Source organism: Neofelis nebulosa, chromosome 16 (assembly GCF_028018385.1).
Source record: "Neofelis nebulosa isolate mNeoNeb1 chromosome 16, mNeoNeb1.pri, whole genome shotgun sequence".
Taxonomy (NCBI): Eukaryota; Metazoa; Chordata; class Mammalia; order Carnivora; family Felidae; genus Neofelis; species Neofelis nebulosa.
Genome location: NC_080797.1, coordinates 13589736 through 13615350, shown reverse-complemented (window position 1 = coordinate 13615350; position 25615 = coordinate 13589736). Strand labels below are relative to the sequence as shown.

The 25615-nt window shown below is 50.8% G+C and overlaps 1 protein-coding gene across 3 annotated transcripts; it reads right to left on the bottom strand.

Moving 5' to 3' along the window:
• Nucleotides 1–783: 783 nt before the first annotated feature.
• WDR45B (WD repeat domain 45B) lies at nucleotides 784–23347 on the bottom strand. Of its 3 annotated transcripts, XM_058704537.1 has the most exons (10): nucleotides 23157–23345; nucleotides 16933–17007; nucleotides 11289–11390; nucleotides 8362–8449; nucleotides 7242–7336; nucleotides 4718–4908; nucleotides 4079–4164; nucleotides 3328–3429; nucleotides 2491–2612; nucleotides 784–2136 (listed from the first exon to the last, which is right to left on the bottom strand). In XM_058704537.1, exons 1-10 carry the CDS (start codon nucleotides 23221–23223, stop codon nucleotides 2030–2032), a joined length of 1035 nt encoding a protein of 344 aa, XP_058560520.1. In that variant the 5' UTR covers nucleotides 23224–23345; the 3' UTR covers nucleotides 784–2029. The 3 variants fall into 3 exon arrangements, with proteins under 3 accessions (XP_058560520.1, XP_058560521.1, XP_058560522.1); XM_058704538.1 differs by lacking the exon at nucleotides 16933–17007; XM_058704539.1 differs by lacking the exons at nucleotides 7242–7336; nucleotides 8362–8449 and having other exon boundaries at nucleotides 23157–23347.
• Between the last annotated feature and the right edge of the window lie 2268 nt (nucleotides 23348–25615).

Sequence of the window (25615 nt, the reverse complement as noted above, 5' to 3'; positions counted from 1 at the left end):
GACACTGCTCCTCCCAAGCCTCCACAGGGGGTGAATTGGCCACAAGCACGGGCCTGGGCGGGTGGACAGCGCCTGGCTGCCTCGGCCTTCCAGGGCATTTCCCAGGTAAGTGGGGCCTTCACCCTCCCAAGGGGTAACTCCAGGAGGCACACCAGGGCCCCTTGCAGGATAGCATGGCCCTGTGGCTGCAACTCCGGTGCCCCCTTGGCAAGGGCTCCCTCACACGTGGCCCAAACGTCCCTATCGTGTCACCGTATGGAGGAGGCAAGGTCATACCCGGAGTGGCAGAGCCAGGACTGTGATCTCACACTGGACCCTAACACGGCATGCCAGAACATTCCTGGGTTGTCTGGGGTACGGCCTCTACGCTGCCTCCCCCCAGCTCGGGAGCTGTCTCCGTGCACCGTGGCAGGTACAGTTGGATACACTAGAGTGACTGTGTCTAGGAAAAACGCAAACCAGTAATTGTGCTAGTGGGCAGGACACGTCCCTCGCCCCCACGCAAGGTTCGGGCTCGAGCGTCAGATGAGTCAACACCACACTGACCAGGCACCCGACGGGACGCGGGCGCCTCCCCGAGAGGAAGTCCTGCTCACCACCGCCACGGTGGGCTCAGCTTGCCTACCAGACGATAAAAACCGCTAACGAACACCTCCCTTCCCCTCTGCTCCCCAGGCGGGAACTCACACCCAGGGCCGCCCCGCGACAGGCAGCGGAGGCCGATTCTAAAACTATGGTTCTGGGTTGCTAACATACAGTTCTTTTCCCTTGACGGATACAGAGTACGACAAAATTAGTCACTTTTATTTAAAAGAAACATTACAAATAAGTGCAAAATTAAATTTCATGATTAAATACACACAAAAGTATAACATGCATACTTTACACTGAAACCCACATACAAAGTTAGTTGATTACATGACAGTAAAAGAACAGGCAGAACAGAGAGCTGCTCCCGCAGACGTTTGCTACCTGAAATCAAAACCGTGAAGTTAGGTTTCTTGAAAGGGAATTTCAGCAAATTAAATACATACTTCTGGGAGTACTAACAACGTAGAGCCCATAACCTGTGTTAGTTACCATGTTAGAAAACGGTACCGCGTGCCGTTCCTTCCCGTTAGTGTGCTGCTACTCTCCCCAATGACCGACCGACCCGAGGCGACGGCCAGGGTCTCCTGCTCCTGCCCAGACGAGGCTTGCTTTGCCCAGATGCCCAACGCTTCCCTCCACCTCCTCCGGATTCCGGGACGCTTTTCTCGGGGACTGATTCTGAAAGTCTACACGTTACTGCTCCCAACACACAAGAGGGACACTCAGGAGACCGCAGGGCACACAGAGTGCGCTGCTCCTGCCTCCATCCCGACAGAAAGACAGGGACGCGGGCACAAGCACGCGCACAGCCACGCCACAGGCTCACGACAGGCACGGAGACCAGGACGCGGGCTCACAGGGAGATGCCCACCCTGTGTTCTCCAACACGGCTGTGTCTCTTCGTGTTCAGACAGGAGAAGGAATCCCCTTCTCCTTTTCTAAGGCAAGCTGCTGGTATTATTATTCTATTGAAAAATCTGGTTGTAATGTAAGAACTAACATTTACACAGTTGCTCATTTCCCCACTACAGACTCAGTAAAAATGATGGAATCTGTTGCCAAAACAAATTTCGATTTGTCCACCGTTTTCTCAACCCAGTCCCTATGTGTGTACGGAGCCCCCAGGTGCACGGGGGGAAGAGGCGGGGGGGCGCGGCGGAAGCACGAAAGCATCACAGCTGAACTAAAGGAAACAGGCCAGCAGCCGGGCCCGGGCTGCTCACAGCCACGTGAGTGTCTACGCTGCCTCGATGATTATTCCTTCTTTAATACTGGAAATGGGAAGCCCTGCTCAGGAAAACAGACAACCACAGAATGGCTTCAGGACCAAGGTCCCCGGGCAGTCCTGCCGCCGGCACCAGCCCCGGGAGTCTGAAGGGCACACTCAGCGCTTTGGCGGCGGTCGGCCGTGGCTGTTGATTGCACTCCTGACGGAGAGTCACAGCTTGTCATCGGTCATTTCTAGAAACTGCGCGTAGACGTCCCGGATGCACTCCCCCTTGGGGTTGAATAGGAATTTGTAGTAGCTGCCGTCTGCACAAATCGCTGAGACAGAAGGAGACCGTTTTACTCATGTGTTTCTTCCCTCAAAGTTCAAAGCAAACAGACCTGAGAGGAACTGTGAACGGCCCTGCTCTGAGCAGCCGCTCAGGGTGACTGTGGGCGACAAGGGACCTCGTTCCTGGCTGAGCACACATGTGGCCAGGAACCCAACCTGCTCTAGGGTGGTTTGTGTTTCCCACTTACGTGCGGAGAGGGAAAACCTTGCCCCCACATCTTCCTGGGAAACCCTAGAGGGCAGGGGGCTGGTGTCCCCCTGCACAGCTGTGCAGACCCTGAGTGGGACCCCTGCGCCCCAGGAGAGCGAGCACGGGCCAGCCAGCGCCAAGGACCACTTACCGATGACAGCATTTGGCTCTGTTCCAAAGGCACAGATGCACGGAGAGCCTGAGGGAACCTGAAACTTGGAAAAACTCCACTTGGAACTGAAGTACTTTGGAAGGAAACTGGCTGAGGCCAGACTAGGAGGTGAGGGGACACAGAAAAGGGAGGAGAGAAAAGGCAGTTATGTTTCCATGACGAAGGTGAAACATGGCTCCCATACAGCCTGAACCCAGATACTTTAAATTCTACTTTTCCTTTTAGTTTTACTTCTCGCATGAAAAAGCTAAGCGCTTCCCAACGGCTTAAGATAAACCCGGAAACCATCAGCACCAGAAGGTGCAGGTGTCTGCGGCCACTAAGCGGATTTGCTGAACGTGACAATAGCCGCCAGGGCTCAGGTCCGAGTTCTAAACCACAGGAAAGGTGACTGGATCCTGGTCACACACTAAGCACCTAAAGACAAGCAAGCAGCGATGTCCCTTTTAGCATCAGGTACTGCGGACACTTGAACAGTGAGCGGGTTAGGGACACCAGCCCCCAGCAGTCAGAATCCCGGGTATAGCTTCTGACTCCCACAAAATTTAGCTCAGAGCCTACTGGCGACCAGAAGCCTTACCGATAACAAGTAAGTCAATTAACACGATTTGTACGTTGTGTGTGTTACTGTATTCTCACAATAAAGTAAGCCAGAGAAAAGAAAATCCTCCAGAAAAATGCACTTACAGCCCTCTGCAGTACCCGTGTGCATGTGGCCCGCACTGACTCTCAGGGCGTCAGGTGGGTGGTGGATCGGGGCTTCGTCCCGAATGTGCCTGAGGGAGGGACCAGTCCTTTCAGCTCTGGGAAACCTACCTGGACTGTTTATTCCTTTTTGGATCTTCGGCAGCAAAAATGTGCACTGTGCCGTGGTCACTGGACACGCAGATGAGGGACGCATCCGGATTGAAGTTGATGCTGCAGAGAAATCAGATGAAGCTCTGGTTTCGTGTGGATGCAGCGGAGCCCGGCCCCAACTACAGCGCCACAGCACGCGAGCCGGTGCCTTGAGCATTCCGGAATGAATTCCGGAGAGCAATGTGAAGCACCAGCACCCCCACCCGCCACCCCCGCCCCGGTGCTCTCCGTGGGACCACCCAGCGTGCCACAGCAGGGCCCCTCTTTGGGTGCCAGGGAGGGGAATGGGCTTCCCGTAAACCCACCCTGAGGCCCTGCCCTGCCCGCCCCCCCCCCCCCCCCGCCCCGGGCTGGAAGGGCCGAGAGAGCAGACGGGAGGGCCCGCCACTGCGGGGCTGCATGGACACACGCCCTGAGTTCATGTAAGAAGTCCATGTTTATCTCACAAACCCGAATGCTGCTCAGCACCTGCCAAGGCCACAAATGCAAAGAACCACCCACGCAGGAGACTGCCACCGCAGTGCCACCAACACCACAGGGCGCCCAAGTGACTACAGGGGAGCTAACAAGGGCTCCAGTGTTTGCCTTAAAAGACCACAGCTTATCCTAGAGAGAAGCCGGAGCAGTGATGGGCTTTAGTCCTGACTCCCTCAGCCACACAGGCCCCGTATCGATGAGGTCGACCCCGGGCAGTGATGGGCCTTCTTACCAATAAATATTAGCTGCTTGGGATCCTCTTCGCAGTTCCTGGATCAAATGCCCTGATGAAGTATCAAATATTCTTATAAGGGTCCCCTTTGAAAAACAGCGAAGCGTTTTATTGTCATTCACCACTTTTTAGTTTTTTGAGACGAGTATTATACTCACAAACCCATCAGCCCATACAAGCCCTTCCCAACCCCCCCAACATGTAAAACTCAACCGGCTCCCTCTGTCCTGCTGGAGAATTCGTTGATAGCTGTCCAGCCCGAGAGCACCGGGTAGGAGCCAGCCCCCTGGGCACCAGCCCTCCACTAACCCCCTGCATCTCCCGCCCTGGCAGATGCCTAAGCGACTGCCGCAGCCAGGCTAACCTGCTCCTGGAGCGGTCAGTTCTGTGCCTAGAGATGCCATTCTCACCAGGACGCCCGTGGCCAGCTGGAAAAACTAACGCTAACTGCTGCCAAACAGAGGAGGCTTCACCAAGTAAAAGGCTTTTCAACTGCAACGTGATTCCTGAGAGAAGGTGGCCGAGAACCCACAGGGAAGGGCCAATTTTCTGCGGGGCCCCAAGTCAAGTCCCCGGAGTGCAAGGGCCGCTGCGGCAGGCACTTGGCTCCATCAAGGAAGGGACAGGACACACGCTTACTTTCTCAGATGCGGTTGCAATTCTTGTTCCCTGCAGGTTGAGAGCAATGCAGCTCAGGACGCCCTCGTGGGCAGGAATGTCCACGGGTGGCTTCTCGGTGCTGGCCAGATCCACGAGCTGCACATGGCCCGTGTGGGTGCCCGGGAAGGCCAGGAGGGAGTTGTTACTGTTGGGGCACAGGACGCAGAGGCCTGATCGGAGACGGAGAAAACCCATCAGGGACTCATGACTCTAAAAGCCACCACTTTCCCCAAATAAAACTTGCTCTCTGCCCTGTAGCTCTCAAGAAAAAACAGTAAGACTTCTCTATGGGTTTCCATTTATATCAGAATCACAAAATCTTTTCACTGTAAAGAGTATCAGAAGACAAAACTAACTCCTGTGAGGCCGCCTCTTAACTGGAAACATCTGCTGAACTTGTTCTTGAATAAACTCTGTCAAATGTCTGTCTTCCGTGGTGCCAGCTACTGACAATACAAAACTGTGAAATCTAAAAACTCCATTAACAATTGCGTAAAACAACCAAAAAACTTGGGGATAAGTTTAACAGTGCCTGTATGAGACACTGCAACACGCTGTAAAAGAAAACCAAAGGTCTGACAGACGGAGAGAGCCTGATCTGATCTACTGCGGTCACAGCCACAACCTACGTCCCCCTGCAGGGTCGCGTGGTCACAATTACAGCCTCTGCAGGCTTCCTGAAGAAAGGTGATACTGAAAGTTATAAGGAACAGCAAGGCCAAAGAGTAGCCAAATTTTCTTGTAAAACAAGAACAAAATCGGAAGACTTACACTACCTAATTTTAAGAATTATTTTAGAGCTGCAGAGATCAAAGCCGTATGGTACTGGCTTAAAGACATACCACTGGAACAGAATAAAGAATCCAGAAAAATCTTACACTTACGTAACAAAAAAAAAAGTCTTCTTAACAAATGGCACTAGAAACTGGATATTCACATCGCAAAATACAAATCTGGGCCTGTGCCTCATGCCATACACAAAAAATGGATTAAAGATGTAACTTAAGATCTAAAGTTCCTAGAAGAACATGTAAATGAAAACCTTTGTTTTGCACAAAACCACAGACATACTGAAGTTATCTGCAGAAGTGGTAACAAAGAGCCTTATCTAGAACGTACAGAGAGCTACAACTCAGAAGATGAGGAAAGGAAGTGAAGACCCCTCATAAAAGATGCCAGAATGGCGATAAGCCACATCACCGTCCTCAGAGAAATGTAGAGGACACCGCGGGAGACACTATTACCAGCCCCAGGTTACAAAGAGGGACACAGACACGTGCCGAGGCAAGGCCTGCTCCAGCTGGAGCTCTCCTGGATCACCAATGGGGACACCAGAAGACACAGCCAGACCGTAACTACAGCAGGACCCCGCCACAGTGCTCTTCAGTATTTAGCCAAGAGAAATAAAACTCTACCTCCACGCAAAGACTCGTACGTGAATACTCACGGCAACTTCCGTCCGTAACCGCCAAAACACTGGTGTGGATAAACAATCTGGTATGTCCACACTATGGAATGTTACTTAGCAAGGAAAACAAGCATATCTACTGAACACATGGAGAAATCCAAAAAGTACCGTAAGACACCAAGCACATCTGAAAAGGCACAATTGGAAGGACAGGTGGGCAAGGGGACCGCCTGAAGAAAAGCTTTTGGGTGACGGTACCGGTTTGTCTGCACTCTGGTGGTAGTTACACAAGTGATTGCAATGACTAAATATTACCAAATAATAAACTCGAAATGAGTGAGCTTTAGGGGCGACCATGTGGTTCAGTCGGTTAAGCACCTGACTCTTGATTTCGTCTCAGGTCATGATCCCCTGGTTTGTGAGATCGAACCCCACGTCAGGCTCTGTGCTGATGGCGCGGAGCCTGCTTGCAATTCTCTGTCTCCCTCTGCACCTTCCCCTCTCAAAAATAAATAAGCATTAAAAAAAATGAATGAGTTTTATGTATATTAGACCTCAATAAAGCTAGAACTTAAAAAAAACTAAAAACTTTAAAAAGAAATTAAGATGCTATAAGGAATAGCAAAGTCAGTCACCTGTAATCCCTGCTCCAAAACAAAGGAGGGAAGAAAGTCCCTCAAAACTCAGTAAAACCCCAAAACCGCGGCCCACCAAGGAGCTCCTGAATGGCTGACAATGACCGTGAAAAACTCCCTCAACCTCCACTCCCCCCACTCCCCCCACTCCCCTGCCCCATGACTGTGATACAAGAGGGTCTCAGAGGCACTGCCTACCAGGCCAGTCTCTGGAGTGAGCACGTGGCCGGGAGAGCTCTCCCAGGAGGAGGTGGAGTGGACCGAGGGAAAGGGTGAAGAAGGAAAAAAAGAGGAGCCTGTGTCCGTCAGGGTTCGCCTGATGTGCCTCAGGACCCATCTCACCAGAGCAATGCCACTCAAATAAAGACCGGCCGGAGGACAGGGCACCAAGCACAGGTCTGCGTCCACCTGGACGGAACATGAAGAAGCCAATTCCCATCGCTGACTCTGAATTTCTTACCTTTAGGGTTATAGCAGGTTTCAAAGACATGCAACTGATGGGGATTATGTGTAAATGTAAACACCTTAATCATGGAGTCCAAAACAACCACAATTCTGGAAAGAAAAAAACAATCAAGATTCCTATTCCCAAAAGTGAAACTCAAGCATTCTGTGACTTCTGTTCTTATCATTTTGAAGCTCAGAACAAACACCACATACAAAAGTATCCCTCTTGAATCAGAACCCCTTGCAGGTGTGATCTTTGGAGGTCACCAGTGAGCACCGAGGGGTGTGGCAGGCGCTGACGAATGAGAACCTCCTACCTGGCTGCAGGCTGCCCAACGGACCTTTCTGAGACTTAAAGACATTTTTGTATAATATTTCACCCAGAGTAAGAACCAGGTAGCAATCACAGGGCAGAAATCATTTCTCTATACGCTCTTAGATATGTCTTGACAATTTAAAATGTTGGAAAGATCCCTATTTGGCTCCAGTATTCGCATTATTAAAGGGCCCTAGAGACCGACATTCCTGGAGGTCACAAACCTAAGAGTGCAGGTCTGACAGTCGCTATTGCATTCACTTTGTTCAGCACCTCTGCCCTCCCACACTGAGGATATGAATCATACCACATTAAGATCCAAATTAATGAAACTCCAGTAAGAACTTCTCTGTTCTCCTGAGGGCCACGAGGACAACAGCTCAGAGAAGCGACTTCCAACAGGTAAGATCAACGTCACCTTCTCACTGGGGAGTCTCCCAATTTTCCTTTACCTTCAAAGGGGACATTTACTGAGGCAGCCTTTGGGAAAAGCTGGACGCAGAAGGGGGCAAGTCCAGGCTCCCCCTGGTTCCCAGTGGGAACATGCTGGACGGGGACAGGTCTCTGAAGGCCTGAGCGCCACCGGGCGCTGCCGGCCTTGTCCACTGACAAACCGCTTCTATGCCAGCCCTGGAAGCCCATAAAACTCACACCTTCTTTGCAGCAATACAAATAACCCTACGTCCTCTGGTCATGAACTACCATCATCACATCTGAAGACGACGTTTTCCTAAACACACTGTTTCCTTCAGTATGAAGCATTTTAGACGTTTCCAGAGAAAGCAACTAATCCACTTTTAAAACTTAGCAAACCTACCGATCTCGCCGCAGTTTGACTGCTTTGACTTCTGTAGAAAACTCTATTTCAATAACAGTCTTCTTTTTCAGGTCATCCCAGATCATCACTGAAATTTCAGAGAGAACTTATGGGTACACCAATAAAGGAAGGGCACTCTGAAGGGGTCCTTCCCCCTCATTCATCTCCGAGCAGGTGGACGTGCCGCTCTCCTGGTGCCCGGTCACACACGGCCGGACGCCTGCGCTCCACCACTCGCCACGCTGTCTCTGGTAGCAGGGTGTTCACGCACCGCCCCCCCTTCCCTTCCAGTACCCGGCCGGCTCCACACCACCCCCTGCAGCCAATCTCCCTCCCCCGCCCTTGTGTACACGTACGCACACAGACATGCACACACACACGCACGTGCACGCACAGACACGCACACACACCTCCTCTGCCAACCTCGCCTAGTTTTCAGGCGAACCTCCCCCACCCTCGGTTCCACTGGACTGAGCCAAAAGCAAGCCCACCCACAGTTACTGCTCACGTGCTAGACACACCTGAATCGAGAAAAGAAAGGCTTCAGTTTGAACAGATAAAAAAGCAGGGCCAGGGATTTCTCTCACCCCCACCCCACCGTGCCTGCTCTTCTCACACCGCGGCGCTTTATGATGTACTAGCCGTCTGCATCCCCAGGGCCAAGGACACGTCCAGACCTCTAAGGAGACAGAGAGCGGCCAGCCCTGTGCCGGGGAAGAGGTGGGGGTACACAGACAGTCTCCATCTCCTCCATCGGTCTCTTGCAAAGCTGTCTAGGAAGGGTGTGAGGTGAGGGAAAGTAAGCTTTCTCAGTAGGCCACGGACCAGGTGGCCAAGAGTGGAAGGGAAGGAATGTCTCCCCCGAGGTCCTGACACCATGGCCAGCTTGAGTCCTGGAGGTGGAATTCACACGGAAGTTTTGCCAGAGGGACTCAGTAACCTCAATTTCAAATCAAGAGATAACACGTAGAACAACCAAACTTTCGTCAAATTATTCACTAATGAAGAGGTTAAAACTAACCCTTCAAAACTGAAGCAGATTTCTGTTCTTACTCCTTTCAAATACCATCTTGGATTGGTAAATCCCTTCATTTAACAAATCCTGACAGTGGGCTCCTCCTCAAAGGGCAACGAAGCACCAGCACGTTAAGTGGGACAGAAGCTCAGTCAATGGACTCACCCCACTGAAAGAACAGCCTTCTGGAAAAAGGGCACGTCTACTCTTGAACTCATAAAGCAGGTCAAAAGTAAACTTTCCCTGGTCTGCAACCTAACACCAAAAAGCCTCTGGCCCAAACCAGACAGAACCCAAAGATGAGCCACATCAAGGGTGTCACAAATCCACATGAACTCTATTTTCAGAAATTTCTCAGGGTGCCTCAGCGGCTTCATCAGTTGAGTGTTTGACTCTTGATTTCGGCTCAGGTCACGATCTCGAGGTTCGTGGGTTGAGTCCCATATTGGGCTCTGTGCTGACGGTGCAGAGCCTGCTTGGGGTCCGTCCGTCCTCTCTCTCTCTCTCTCTCTCTCTCTCTGCCCCTCCCCTGCTTGTGCTCTCTATCAAAAATAAATAAATAAAACAAAGTTAAAACAAAATTTCTGGAAACAGCATGAGAAAGGCCTAGGGCCAGCAGCTTTATTTCTCACTCACAAAAGGAAAGTGACCAGACCCAACGCCCTGAGCAGTGAGAAAAATCCAAAGACCTGAGTTGACGTTCAATTCCCCACGGCCTCCAAGGGTTGTGAGCTGCCTTCCTGGTGTGCCGGAAATCTGAAATGTTCTGTGCAGGATTTTGCATGTCTGTCTTTTAATATAGTTCCCAACAGCAAAAGGTACATCCACTAATTCTGAAGTTCTTCTTCTGTCCTCCAAGCTCCTGACTCAAAAAAGCAAAAAAAAGCCTCCCTGATCTGCCTGAACAGCACCGTGCGGTCTCAGCTAGAACTCTCCCGGTCACATTGTGGCCACCAGTCTGCTCCAGTCCTGTCTTACTGTGTTTCACAAACAGCCTTCACGTTTTAACACCATGTGTCTTAATGTGTAACTATGAAAGTATTAAGAGTAAATTCAGGAAGTAATTTTGACATCATTGACAAAAAATTCTTAATCTTACAAAAGCTTAAACAGACCAAGTTCTTTTTTAAAAAATGCCTTCAGCACTCTACAAAAAGTAAATTTAAATTTTACTCAAAATTTCACAGGGCGCCTGGGTGGCTCAGTCGGTTGGACGTCTGACTTCGGCTCAGGTCAGGTTCTCATCACCTATGCTGACTGCTCAGAGCCTGGAGCCTGCTTCGGATTCTGTGTCTCCCTCTCTCTCTGCCCCTCCCCCACTTGTGCTCTGTCTCTCTCTCTCAAAAATAAACTTTAAAGCCAGACTTTTACACTCCCATTTCTTTGCGCACACATGCACACACACACAGGTTTACATACACACACAGACTTACATATACACACAGGTTTACACACACATCAAAACAACACCCTTCAACCTAGAGCCAAGGGCCAAGGTGGTTTTGGCAACAAAATCAATGTTTCTGTGACTCAATGGCTCTTTTAGGAAAAATAACCTTACTACACCTTGCTTTAAAAAGAACTCGTAACATTCAGGATACCAACCCACAGCTGAATGCTCTGAACAAAATGGGGTCCAGAGGCATAGCACGACCATACATATTTAGCCGACGTTAATCAACAAGCATGTGCTTTTTGTTGATAAGAACAAGTGACCCTTGTCACACACTTCTCCTGGGAGTGGCGGGAGACAAGACTCACTCTTTCTAGATGCTTCTTGTTAGCGACCAGTCCTTCATACTTCATAGGCTACCAGGGAAGAGCAAACGTAGCCACCAACACAAAGACGTTCTAGACAGTTCCAGACATCACTACACGTGAGGCATGGTTAGGAAGCACACAACCACTTTACCTTTGTTAGGAGGGTATTTTGGCTTTTTCCCACCACCGACTAAGGCTAAATAGTTGCAGCGAAACAACATTTCAACATGGCCGACTCCTCCTTCTAGAAATTCTGAAATGATAGCAAAAACAAGTTAGTACGTGGATCTTACAATTTAAAAAGAGACAAGTAAACAGTGCAGATGTAGCAGTCGGCATTTACATATCTGACTGTATGTGTCTGTACAGAGATCTCTGACTGCTGTCAGCGACCAGACGGGCGGCTGGTGGGGACAGGGAGCGAGCCGGCGGCTTTGGACTCCTCTCCGCAGCCGGTCCCCATGAGCCACGCTTCTGCTCTAAGTGCGGAGCACACAGCACCCTAACAAGCCAATGCACCAAAATGTATGAAAGGTCTAAACTCGTATTTTAAGGGGCAGCAAGACGTCTAAGCTCTGAGAAAACACACTCATTGCTTTCATACAAAAGCAGTTTGCCACTTTAAACACCTCTTCCACTGAAGTCTCAAATGCTCAAGAATGTCTGCGAATCACATGAAGAGGAAACTGCCGGCAGATTTTCAGAACTCCTCCACAACAGAAGAGGCCGAACAACGCTCGCTCGGGGAAGGCGATGGGGACCTGCTGAGAGTCTGGGGCTCACAGAAGCAAACCCCACTCTGGACCATTTTTGTTTGTTTTTTACATTTATTTATTTTTGATAGACAGAGACAGAGCACTAGTGGGGGAGGGACAGAGAGAGAGGGAGACACGGAATCCGAAGCAGGCTCCAGGCTCCGAGCTGTCAGCACAGAGCCCGACGCGGGTCTGAACTCACAAACTGCGAGATCATGACCTGAGCTGAAGTCGGACGCTCAACCGACTGAGCCACCCAGGCGCCCCTGCACCGTTTCTATTACAGAACACAACCAGCCCATCCAGTTCCCTCCAGCTCTCCACTCTGGTCAGCAAGGACCGGAGCTCCTGGCACCGTGAGGGCACAGCAAAGGGCAAGTGAGGAATCAGAGCCTCTGAAAGTCAGAAGTTAACACAAGATCAACTTCTACCTGCTGAGTCATGGCTTTTCAAGATGATTCCTGAGCTCGTCAGCTCACTCTTGTAAAGTTCAAGGCCTCGTAGAAACCCTAGAAAGGACGAACTATCTACTTGATGCTGAGCAACGTGGGATTGAACTGCATGGGTCCACTTACGTGCAGATTTTTTTTTTTATAAATGCAGTCAGATACTGTAAATGTATTTTCTCTCATGATTTTCTTTTTTTAAGTTTTATTTACTTAAGTGATGTCTACAGCCAATGTGGGGATCAAACTCATGATCATGAGATCAAGAGTTGGATGCTCTACTGACTGAGCCCTTCTTACGATTTTCTCAGTTAACGTTTTCTTTTCTCTAGCTCTACTGTATGAATACAGTACAGGATGCATATAATGTACAAAATATGTGTTAAATTGACTTTATGTTATCAGTAAGGCTCCTGGTCAACAGTAGACTATTATCAGTTAAGTCACAAACAAATTTTCGATTATAGGGGGGAGTGGGGTGTGTGTGTGTCATCACCCCTAACCGTGTTGTTCAGGGTTAACTATACAAGCATCTGGTGTCTTTTTTCTAATTTTTCCCCTTCAGATAAAATCCTTTAGGTATCATTAATGAGTCAAATATGTGAAATGAACACATTTTGCTAAATTACCCTACAAAAAGATCCTACCAACTTAAACTGTACCGTTAAGGTTATGAAGCAAGGTCATGGAAAGGTCTGCTTCTCCATGCCTTCAGCAAAGTACACGCTAACTTGCTAACACCCCCTCATGGTAATCAGTTCACCCCCCTCCACTTCCCGTGCCTCCCGTTTCCCTCTAGGCCCTTCATCTCGGACGTGCTGGGGTGACCACATGAGCACGAAGTCCATGTGAACTTCTGTGACATTAGACAAAAGGATTAAGGCCCCAACACACTGTCAGGTCAGGCAGGCTGCTGGACTGGGTAATGTCGGGAACTGTGCACAATAGGTCACCTCTTATTTCCAGATACTTGGTGGGTCACACTCCTATTCACGACTGTACCCCCAGCCCCAGTGTAGCACCAGACACTGGAAGGCATCTGACCACCACCCACGGGGCCCAAACACAAGCAGCCCTCACCTGCACTCCACCTCAGGCAGGTGGTGTTCTTTCTAGGTCTCTGTCTCCTCTCTACTTCCCCACTTATGGCTGCCAACATCACATGTGTGAACACTGGTCACAGGGAGGGAACAGCGGGTGGCACTGCAGATGGGAAATCCTCTGAGCCCTCTGCCCACCTTGCAGACTGTGCAAGCTCGCTAAGCATGAGCTGTACGGGTTCCGATCATTTCCACATTGCGGGACAGTTGTGTTTCCAAATGAATAGTGAAGGTAACTTTTCACTAGTACTCCGTGTCTCTATAAATCACTCACTGGGTACCATATTTTATCCAAATTTATCATTCTTGAACCTTCTTTCTAGCATACGCTCAGATGTGAATCCGAGTCCTACACTGGGACCCCACAGCATTATTATGAACACCCTCCCCGGGGCCCTACGGCCTTCGTGGAATGAAGCAGAGCCGCAAACCCGCCACTCCAGGTGTGAGACGCAGCACCTACAACACACGCCTGGGAGGGACGGAGGGAGGGGAAAGCTCCCAGTCCCTGCCAGCGGTGGGCACACCTGGAAGGGACAGGGCAGGGCCAGTTCTCACCTAGACAGTGCCAGTCACACTGGAGGTAAAGCTGACAGCCCCAATGGGGGGGGGGGGGCGGGGGGGAGGGTGTGACCACTAAAATGCAGGCACGCTTCCTTCCTCCTCATTGAGGAAAGGAAACCACCAAGATAAAACAGGAACAAGGTCCAGCCTGTCTTCTGTTGAGTTGTGAGTTGCCAGAAATGTAACAGCAGACCAACCGGCAAGTGCACAGGGGTGGGGTGGCTTCATTAAAATACACCTTGAAGGGGAGCCTGGGTGGCTCAGTTGGTGAAGCATCAGACTCTTGATTTCAGCTCAGGTCATAATCTCACAGTTCGTGAGTTCGAGCCCCACATCGGGCTCTGCATTGACAGCATGGAGTCTGCTTGGGTTTCTCTCTTCCTCTCCCTCATGCTTGCACTCTCTCTCTCAAAACAAACAAACATTAAAAATAAATAATAGGGGCACCTGGGTGGCTCAGTCAGTTAAGTGTCTGACTTTGGCTCAGGTCATGATCTCGCGGTTTGTGGGTTCAAGCCCTGCATCGGGCTCTGTGCTGACAGCTCGGAACCTGGAGCCTGCTTCAGATTCTGTGTCTTCCCCTCTCTCTGCCCCTCCCATGCTCACGCTATCTCTCTTAATAAATAAACGCTAAAAAAGTTTTTTTTTTTAATTTTTTTTTATTAGCGTTTTATTTTTGAGACAGAGAGAGACAAGAGCATGAACGGGGCAGGGTCAGAGAGAGAGGGAGACACAGAATCCGAAACAGGCTCCAGGCTCTGAGCTGTCAGCATGGAGCCCGACGCGGGGCTCGAACTCACAGACTGTGAGATCATGACCTGAGCCAAAGTCGGACGCTCAACCGACTGAGCCACCCAGGCGCCCCAAAAAAGTTTTTTAAATAAAGAAAGAAAGAAAGAAAGAAAGATAGATGCACCATCCAAAAGCTGTCCCATAGTTCAGCAGAGCAGCAAGAGGGAAAGATACATGCCGTCAGCACGAACGACAACAGCAAACCCTTTAGAACTCAGACTCTTAGATGGTTCCTGTCTACCTTTTTATAAGAAATCCTGAATTTGTTATAAAAGTTTCACCAATTAGGAGACAGCTGTCAATATACTGCTAATGATTCAACTTTGAAACTTTGAACTCCAAGTTTCTGGGTCACTCTAAGTAAAAAGTATCCTGAGATGTGCAAGTCAAACTGTTTCAAAGTACTTTGTAACTATTTATCCATACAAAGGAGAGTTGTCTTAATTCACTAAGCAACCAAAAGTAAGTAAAAGTCAGAGACTTAGAAGGCTGCCAGGAGACTCCCATCACCCGCCTGGACCTCTCGCGGATTCATTCTCTAAGAGCACAATACTGCTGGGCTGAGAAATTATGAGCACAAGCTTACACAGCAATAAATATGTGTGCGAGGCACTCCTCTGTGTATCTTAAGCATTCTAATTCAGTGATCTTCACAATAACCTTAGAAAGTAGACAGTTACCACCTTAATTTCACACAAAGAAAATGAAGCCAGGAGAAGGTGAGGCACCTGCCCAAGGCCACACAGCCGCCTAGTAAGGGGGGGCAGAGCCAGATTCCAGCTCAACAAGGAGGGTCCGGTATCTAAGCCCTTACCTACCAGCCACACTGTCTTTCTCTAATAAACTAAAGTCTTAGACCTCCACTTATAAAATAAACTTCTAGATAATAAAGCACCACTTACTGTCTTATATGGCAGCGTAGTCGTACAAAGACTGTACTTGACAAAGGGATTCCACTGCCGGAAAGATTTCTGGAAATCCTTGATGCTGGGTTACTAGTTGTGAAAATGGAAGGGGGGCTATCTCGTGGAGCACCAGGATACAGGAACATCCTCTTACAAATAAGAAACAGTTCTAGCGGCAAAAAAATCTAGCATCTGCAATGAACGAAAACCAAAACCCGAACTGCAGGGAAAAAAAGGGATGTTTCTCATTTTCTATGATTTGTCCGAGATTTGTTCATCTGTCAGCAGTGCTTGATTCTCCCAGCAAGTAAAGACCAGGAGACACCAAAAGCTTAAGAAAAATACATTGGGGAAAGAAAAACTGAAAAAAAACTCTACCTGTAAAATTAACATTTTTTCCTGTCAAATAGTAAGACCATTATCTTAATATCACCAATAGAGGTCATGATTCTATTTAAGTTCACTTGGAAGCTTCTGAAAACTTGTATTCCACAAAAACATAATTTAAGGCACTGAAATAAGTAAACAGAAGCAACTGTAATTTATTGCTACAGAGAATATTTCCTAAGTGGTCATTTATCAAGAGTTAGGCATCGGGGCGCCTGGGTGGCTCAGCCGGTTAAGTGCCAGACTTCAGCTCAGGTCATGATCTCACGAGTTGTGGGTTCGAGCCCCACATCAGGCTGAGCTGACGGCTCGGAGCCGGGAGCCTGCTTCGGATTCTGTGCCTCCCTCTCTCTCTGCCCCTCCTCTGCTCGCGCTCTGTCTCTCTCTCTCTCTCTCTCAAAAATAAACATTTTAAAAAATTTAAAAAAATTTTTTACATAAAGAGTTGGGCATCCCATGTGCTGAATTCAACCATCGTGTGAGCTGTCTGCAAATTCACGCTCAGCAGGACGAGTGAAGACAGCCTGCCTCAACCACACTGTGCCCTTCAGGACAGCCAGCAAGAACTGAAGACAGGGCAGACACACGCGAGTTTCAAAGTTCACGTTCACCAGAGAAACCAGCGTCGGGCCACGCCCGGCGCATCACCGCTGGATCCTGGCCCCGCAGAGCTGGGCACCAGTGGCAACTTGAAGAAAGAAGAGGACAGCCCCATCCAGGCTGCCGCAGGGCCAAGAACCTCCTGTCTACCTCCCAAACCAGCCCCTCCCCCATCGGTAAGGGAAAATGTCGATTCTTTGAAGGTTAGAAAACAGGAGAAACCAGGAAATGTCAGTCACTCCTTACCTTGCTTCTCTTTTTCTTTCAGTGGATCAGTGTTATAGACCCGGAATCCGTTTTCCATCCCACACGCAAAGCACCCTGAAGTGTGAGAAAGGCCGGTTAATCATCTCAAAGGGGTCCCAGCTAAGCGCCCTGGGACTGGGACCGAACTGGCACAAGCAAGGGGTCCAGAGACAGCAGCCGTTCCTAAGAGCTCCCGCAGACGCTCTGACCTCACGGGCACAGTCTGCACACGCCACAACTATCCTCCTCAGGGCCGTGCGCACACACACGACGTGCACAACCTAGCACGTTTCCAGTCTCTCATCTCACACGGTAAAGAGCCTCCGGAATCCCTCCAACCTCCTGCTGCAGGGCTTTCTTCCCGAAGGCCAGCTCCGCCTGAACTCCTGGTTCCATGACAAGTCGGCCAGCTGCCGCCACGGCACATTTCCAACACCTGCCTCTCGCTAACACTCGCCGCTGGCCTCCCCACCCTGCACACCTGTCTCCAGTGCTGCAGACCTGGAGAGGCGAGGACAGAACAATAAAGGCCACGCCTCCCGGAGGACAGCTGCAAGCGGGAATCCCAGCAAGCGTGGACACTCCAGACTGGAGCAGGGGCGTGGGCTTCCAGAAGGTGGCCTGAGGTCTCCCACGACCTCCTCCCACCTGTAGGCAAGCTGAACCCTTAAAATCCGGTCAAGGTCACTGTGAGTCCAAATCACACACCAGGTTGTTAATGGTCCAATTAACACCAATAAAACAGCCAACATGGTAGAAAACGCCAAGCAGCAAGCGGGTGTAAGGGCACGGGAACTCTCAACCTGGTGGATGGCAAACCAGCAGAACCGCTCCGGAAAGCTGTTTGCGCCAGGTACTACAGCTGTCAACTCTGCAGAAATGACAACATATGCTCACCAAAGGCATGCATTCGACTGTTCGCAGCAGTGCGATCATACACCATTAATAGCCAAAAACTGGGAACCTACCTAAATGCCCCCCTCAATGGTGGACTGAATTAATTGTGATATATTCACACACACACAAAAGCACTATGCATCAATGAGAATGATCTACAGCGATACTCAGCAATGTGGAAAACATCTCACAAACATCATGTTGAATAAAAAAAAGTCAGGAATAAGGGGAGTTTGGGTGGCTTAGTCGCTTAAGCATCCGACTTGGGCTCAGGTCATGATCTCCCGACTCATGTGTTTGAGGCCTGCGTCGGGCTCTGTGCTGACAGCTCAGAGTCTGGAGCTGCTTCAGATTGTGTGTCTCCCTCTCTCTCTCTGCCCCTTCCCCGCTTGCACTGCCCCTCTCCCCCCCAAAAATAAACAAACGTTAAAAAAAAGTGTTTTTAAACAAATCAGCAAGAATGATGTACAGAGACAAAACTAATCTAAGTGGCTGGAAGTTAGACTGAGGCAGTGGCTGGAAGGATGGCCAGGCATTAATGGTCCAACTATGTTCAGGTATGTTCAGTTTCTTAACCTGGGTGCTAGGTTCAGTTTGGAAAGTCATCAGGTGAAGACAGGGTACGTGCACTTTTCTGTAAGTACGGCATACTTCAGTAAAAAGTTAGAAGGAAAAGTATTACAAACACCAAAAGTTGGAAACCCTCTCGGAGAAGGCCAGGCATCATCCTTGCTGTCTTCATAGGCCTCTTTCCCAGAGAGGAACCATCAGCCCAACAGCTGCTGACCCCACACACCCTTGGGTTAGCTCTAGTGGTGCAGAAACAGGGCGTCGGGATCCCTGAAGGGCATTCTTCTATAGACAGGTGCGCCTTGTTTTATTTTGCTGCACAGACATTACGTTTCTCACAAATCCATGATCTGTGGTGACCGTGCCTCAAGCAAGTCTGTCAGCACCATTTTTCCACAACCTTTGCTGGCTCAGGTCTCGGTTTCACATTCTACTAATTCTAGCAATATTTTGAACTTCTCCATTATTATATTTGTGATGGTGACCTGTGACCAGTGATTGTAAATCACCAAAACTCAGATGATGGCTAGCATTTTTTAGCAGTGAAATACTTTTGAATTAAGGCATGTACGTTGGTTTTTTAAGACATAATGCTACTGCACGCTGAACAGACTACAATATGGTGTAAACGTAACTTTTAGAAGCACTAGGAAATCAAATATTCATCTGACTCACTTTATTGTAACAGTCCCTCTACTGCAGTGGTCTGGGACCAAACCTGTAATGTCTCGGAGGTGTGTCTGCACAGACTACTTACGTACAGCCCACATGCAAACACACCCCTATTTCCTGTAACCACAGTGAAGTAGCCCAAGGAAGTCAATCTGTGGCCTCAGGTCTAGGTCCAGGGAGGAGAAGCAAGTGCTATCTGTAGACAAGGGTACATACTCAAACATTTGTGTTTCCCAAAGGAATAGAGAGAAAAATAGCCAGCCAGCTTAAAGAAATGTACATCTCGACACTTAAGAGTCTTGAAGAACGCAGTGCAAATTATCTTTAGAAGTTCGAATATTTAAAATCATGAATGCCCTTTTAAAAATGTTTTCTACGGGGGCGCCTGGATGGCGCAGTCGGTTAAGCGTCCGACTTCAGCCAGGTCACGATCTCGCGGTCCGTGAGTTCGAGCCCCGCGTCAGGCTCTGGGCTGATGGCTCGGAGCCTGGAGCCTGTTTCCAACTCTGTGTCTCCCTCTCTCTCTGCCCCTCCCCCGTTCATGCTCTGTCTCTCTCTGTCCCAGAAATAAATAAAAAAAAAAAAAACGTTGAAAAAAAAAAATGTTTTCTGGTTCACCTGAAATGAATGTAACATTGTGTGTCAACTATATTTCACGTAAGAAAATTAAACAAACAATGATTTCTAAGCCAAAAGTTGCAATGAGAGTTTAAAATGCTTAATGAAAATTAGGGGTAACTGTACGGATCAGTCGGTTAAGCGTCGGACTCTTAGTTTCGGCTAAGGTCACCACCCTGGGTTCCAGCCCTTATACGGCTCTGTGCTGACATCGCAGAGCCTGCTTGGGATTCTCTCTCCTTCTGCCCCTCCCCCATTTGTATTTGAGCTCGCTCACTCTCTCTCTCTCTCTCCCTCCCTCAAAATGCATAAACTTTAAAAAAAATCGTGGGGGCGCCTGGGTGGCTCAACCGGTTGGATGACCCACTCTTGATTTTGGTTCAGGTCAAGATCTCGCAGTTCATGAGATGGAGCCCCACATCAAGCTCTGAACTGGCAGTACAGAGCCTGCTTGGTATTCTCGCTCTAAATAAATAAATAAACAAACGTAGGGGCGCCTGGGTGGCTCAGTCAGTTGAGCGCCTGACTTCGGCTCAGGTCATGATCTCACAGTTCATGGGTTCGAGCCCCACACTGGGCTCTGTGCTGACAGCTCAGAGCCTGGAGCCTGCTTCGGATTCTGTGTCTGCTTCTCTCCTGCTTGCTCACTCTCTCTCTCTCTCTCTAAAATAAAATAAACATTAATAAATAAATAAACATTAAAAAGATAGATATTGAATCAAAAATACTCAGGGGCGCGGGGGGTGCTCAGTTGGTTAAACATCCAACTTCAGCTCAGGTCATGATCTCACAGTTTGTAGGTTCGAGCCCCCCATCGGGCTCTGTGATGCCAGTTCGGAGCCCGTTTCGGATTCTGTGTCTCCCTCTTGCTCTGCCCTTCCCCTGTTCACATTCTGTCTCTCAAAAACAAACATAGATTAAAAAAATTTTTTTAAGCTATGCAAAAGTTAAAAACCAGCGTAAGTAGAAACAAAATGTAATAAACTCAATTATCTGGCATAAATTTATATCATAGAGAATTAATCCGAACATAACCAGAAGTTTAAGTGTAAGGCTTTTATTTTTTTCAAAAACACTAACTTTACTTACAAACTGTTACAATGAAATGAGCTGGGTTTACGCAAGGGTATTTTTTAGGCAACTGAAATAGATCCTTTTAAGAGCCACGATTGTATTTTAAAAACAATCTTTGGGGCACTTGGGTGGCTGAGTTAGTTAAGTGACTTTTTTGGCTCCGGTTATGATCTCATGGTTGGTGAGCTCCAGCCCCACATCGGCTCTGCTCTCTCACTGCAGAGCCTGCTTAGGATCCTCGGTCTCCCTCTTTCTGCCTCTTGTGCGCGCGCGATCTCTCTCTCAAAAATAAATAAACGTTAAAAAAAACTTTGATGAAATCTTTATAAAAATACTATAAACTTCACTGGTTCCTTAAATAGTCAGTATCACGAGTCTCAATTACTATACTGAAACATAACACACAAACTCCTCACCCCACAGCAAGGCAAGTGGGCAAGAACGATCCTCTTGCACTAAATGACCTCAAGTCACCCAGCCTTTTTGCTTCTGTAAACAGGAAAGGCGTGGCCCAAGTGTTTACAGTCACCTCTCCCCTCCCTCACTACTGGAGGACCACTCTTTCCACCGAAGACGGTTTTGAAGAGTTGTTGTATCACTGTTAATTCCGTACAGAGCTCTCGGTGGTTATCCAAACCCATTAAAACCCTACTGGCCTCGTCTGGTAATCAAACCCCAAAGCGTCCGACACCTGACCATAACTCTGTCCAACGTCCGACACCTGACCACATAACTGTCCAACGTCGACACCTGACCACAAACTCACGCCTCGTTCCTCGGGAACACGTTCTTCCACAATCCGCGCAGTCCTGCCCGCTGGAAACCAGAACTCGGCCCACAGCACACACGCCCCCACCATCCACCTGCCACCTCCTCCAAGAACCCCTCCACGAGCTCAGAGCCAGCTCCCCCCCTCAAGAACCCCTCCACGAGCTCAGAGGCTGGCTCCCCCCCCAAAAAAAACCCCTCCACGAGCTCAGATACCAGCTCCCCCCCACCAAAGAACCCCTCCACAAGCTCACAGGCCGGCCCCCCCCCAAGAACCCCTCCAGGAGCTCAGAGCCTGCTCCCCCCTCCCCACCAAGAACCCCTCCACGAGCTCAGAGACCAGTTCCCCCCCACCAAGAACCCCTCCAGAGCTCACAGGCCGGATTCCCACCAACCCCCCCCCCCCCCCCCCGAACACCTCGACAAGCTCAGAGGCCGCAAGCAAGCTCGCCCTCCTCCCACACACATCTCGGGCCTACTTCCACCGCCCACCTGTGACACCACAGTCCACACCTGTGGACAGGTCGGACCTGACCCTCAGCGCCGGGCAGGGCGGGGGCGCAAGGTAAACACGCGCCGGCCGCAGCGAGGCAGCACCGACTACTTAAATCGAGTTTCGCAAAAACGGGGCCTACGGCACTTTCTCGGGTTCCCCTCAGAGACAAAACTTGCGAAGCTGGCACGCAAAAGCCCTCAGGAGTGTGTCCCCGGCTCCTCCCGGAGGCAAAACCCTGGCTCCGCAGCGGGGGCAGCTCCTCGGATCCGAGTTCCTCCCCGCCCCTCCCGCCCGCACCCTGCGGGCCTTCCCGGACGCGGCTGCAGGGCTGGCTTAAACCACCCAGGGGGCCTCAGCTGGAGTCAAAACCGGGAGGGAAGCGCGTTTCCCCCCCAAGGCTTCCCCGACAACCAAGTCCTTTGATTCCACTCGGCAAGACACGCCGGGGTAGCTCACGGGCACGCTCCCGGTAATCCGACCGGAAAGGCGAGGGCGACCTCAGCCCGACCGGGTCGCTGGGCCGCGAGAATCGTCGAGAGGCCCAAGCCCGCAGCGGACAAGAAAGCAGGTGTTGTCAAGCCACCACCGCTTACGTGGAGACCCTAAACGAGGGCGGGAAAAAGCGCGGAGTTCCGAAGCAGACCCCAGTGTGCGCCGTGAGAAAAGCCCCGGGTAGCCGAAGCCGGTGGGAGCCCGCAGGGCCCTGAGCGAGTGGGTGCGGCCGCCGCCCGGAGCTCCACGGAAGTCCGGAGGGGAGCGACCCCCCCCCCCGCCCGGGGTGCCGCCTCGGGGAGGGGGCCAGTGGGACGGGGACTTCAGGGGAGGCCAGGTCAAGGGGGGGGGGGTGGACGTGAGGGAAGGGGACCGGCCGGGTCGGAGGGTGTCGGGGGAGGGGTCAGACCCGGTGAGGAGCGTCCGGGGTGGGAACGTGCCGAGCTGGCCGGTGTTCGGGGAGGGCCGGTTGGGCCCGGAGGGGGGGGCCTCGGGGGAGGGGTCCGGCTGAGTCGGGGGGGGGGGTCGTCGGGAAGGGACCTGGCCGGGTGAGGCGCGTGGGGGAGGGGCCGGCCCGATCCGGGGACTCCGGGAAGAGGCCGGGTCGGGGCCCGGACGCGCGCAGGGGCGCCCTCACCGTGGTCCTGGTTGAAGCCGGCGTAGAGCAGCCCGTTGCCGTGAGGGTTACACGGCAGGAGGTTCATGGCGCCGCCGCGAAGGGTCCGCCGCTCCTCAGCGCCGCATGTCCTCGGGGAGGCCGGGCGCTGGGGTCCCGTCTGCCCGGCGGAGGCCACCGCGCCGGAAGCGAGGGGCGGACGTGCGTGCGTGCGCAGCCAGGGAGCCGTGGAGCGCCGAGCGCATCCACCTGGGCCGGGCCAGGGCGGTGAGGGAGCACCGAGTGCGTCACGTGCGAGGGGGCGGAGACCGCGTCGGGGGCGGGGCCTGAGCGGAGGGAGGCGGGCCGAGGCGGCGGAGAAACAGGTGCCGGCTGGGAGGAGATCCGAGGGCAACCCGCCTAGGAGGGAAGGGCGATTCACAGAGGCACCCGCGCCCCTCGCCGGCCTCGAGCAGGCAGGGCCCACCCCACAGGAATCATATAAATTAAGTGGAAGAGACTTTTTCTTTTAACTGAAAATATAAGTAAGTAAAAATAGTAACAATGCATTATAGCAGAGAAGGGAGGGCGAAAAGACCGAAGGATGGCCACTTGATGAGAAGGCTGAAATCAGAGCCATATGGCCACAAGCCAGCCGGTGCTGAGAACTGCCACCCACACCCAGGAGCCAGAAGAGTCCTGGAAAGGGTTCTCCCCAGACCCCCCAGATCACGAGAATGTGCCAGCTTCTTGCTGGAGCCATCTGTTTATGGCAGCCCTAGGGAATCAGCCCGTTGGTAGCTTACAAGTCTTCAGGCAGAAGATGGGAGATGTGGACCAAAATGAGTGCCGGGACCCTCACTGACTCCCCCTCTTAAGTGGCGGCGGGGGTGGGGGGGGCACGTTCTCACCTCTGGGGCACAGACTGGGGTTTGAACCAGGGATGGAGGGCCTAGGCATTACATGTGTTAAGGGGAAAATTACATTTAATGTTTTAACAACACAGGCCACAGAGAGAAATGCAGAGAACCTCGGAATACTCTGCGTGTCCCTGTGAGCCAGGGAGGGTCTCCAGTAGGGATGGGGTACTCTGCGAGGGGTCTGGGTCTATTACGGGTTATTAAAGGGTTTTTTTTTTAAAAGGTGGAAATACTGTGCGAGGCCAGGGGGTTAGACACCTGTGGAGAAACAAGCACACGGCGTCCGCACGCAGGGACAGACGGCGGCGAGCACACCACGTGGCGGCACAGAGGCACGAAGGCGAGCAGACAGAGCCATTTGTGTTGAGCATGAAAAGCAAGTCGCAGAAGCACGCCCGTGGTGTAAAACAATTTACACAAAGCTTAAAATAGCAAGGTGATTAGCCCGTTGTTTAGGGGCAAGTACCTACGTGGGTGCTGGAGAATAGAGAAAACCAAGGGCATGGTTTACCCAGAACTGGAGGTACTGGTGGGCAACAGAGTGATCTGCAATGGGTCTGGGTGTGTGTGGCTGGCTGAGTAACGGCTCCTCACAATGACGATGCCCACACCCTGATCTCTGCAGCCCATGAATGTGTCGCCTTATATGGCAGAAGAGATTTTGCAGGACCTTCAGATGGATTGTCCAGGTGGGCCTCAAATGTAATCACATTTGAAGAGGGACACAGGAGTGTCAATGTCCCTGTGGAGACAGACATTGGAGTGGTGCAGCCAGGAGCCAAGGAATGTTGGCAGCTTCTAAAAGCTGGAAGAGTCGTGGAACTGATTCTCTCCTGGAGCTTCCAGAAGGAACTGGTCCTGGCTCGTTATGGCAGGCACAAGACACCCAAACACAACAGCAATAGGAAACTATTACAACATGCAGAGAGCTTTTGGGGTAAAGTTATTTCATGATAGGGGTGCCTGGGTGGCTCAGTCAGTTAAGTGTCCAACTTCGGCTCAGGTCATGATCTCATGGTTCAGAAGCTGGAGACCCATGTCAGGCTCTGTGCAGACAGCTCAGAGCCTGGAGCCTGCTTCAGATTCTGTCTCCTTCTGTCTCTGCCCCTCCCCCACTCACATTCTGTCTGTCTCTCTCTCAAAGATAAACATTAAACATTTTTTTAAAAAGGTTATTTCAGGGGCGCCTGGGTGGCGCAGTCGGTTAAGCGTCCGACTTCAGCCAGGTCACGATCTCGCGGTCTGTGAGTTCGAGCCCCGCGTCAGGCTCTGGGCTGATGGCTCGGAGCCTGGAGCCTGTTTCCGATTCTGTGTCTCCCTCTCTCTCTGCCCCTCCCCCGTTCATGCTCTGTCTCTCTCTGTCCCAAAAATAAATAAAAAACGTTGAAAAAAAAAAATTAAAAAAAAAAATAAAATAAAATAAAAAGGTTATTTCATGATATATTTCACAATAAAATGATTAGAGAGCCTTCAAAAAAAGTCACCACCCATCATCCCCATTTCTGAAGTGTAATATGAAGTAATGATGAAATTCCAGAATAAGAACTCAAGACCAGCAGACCATGCTGATGGGATTGGAGC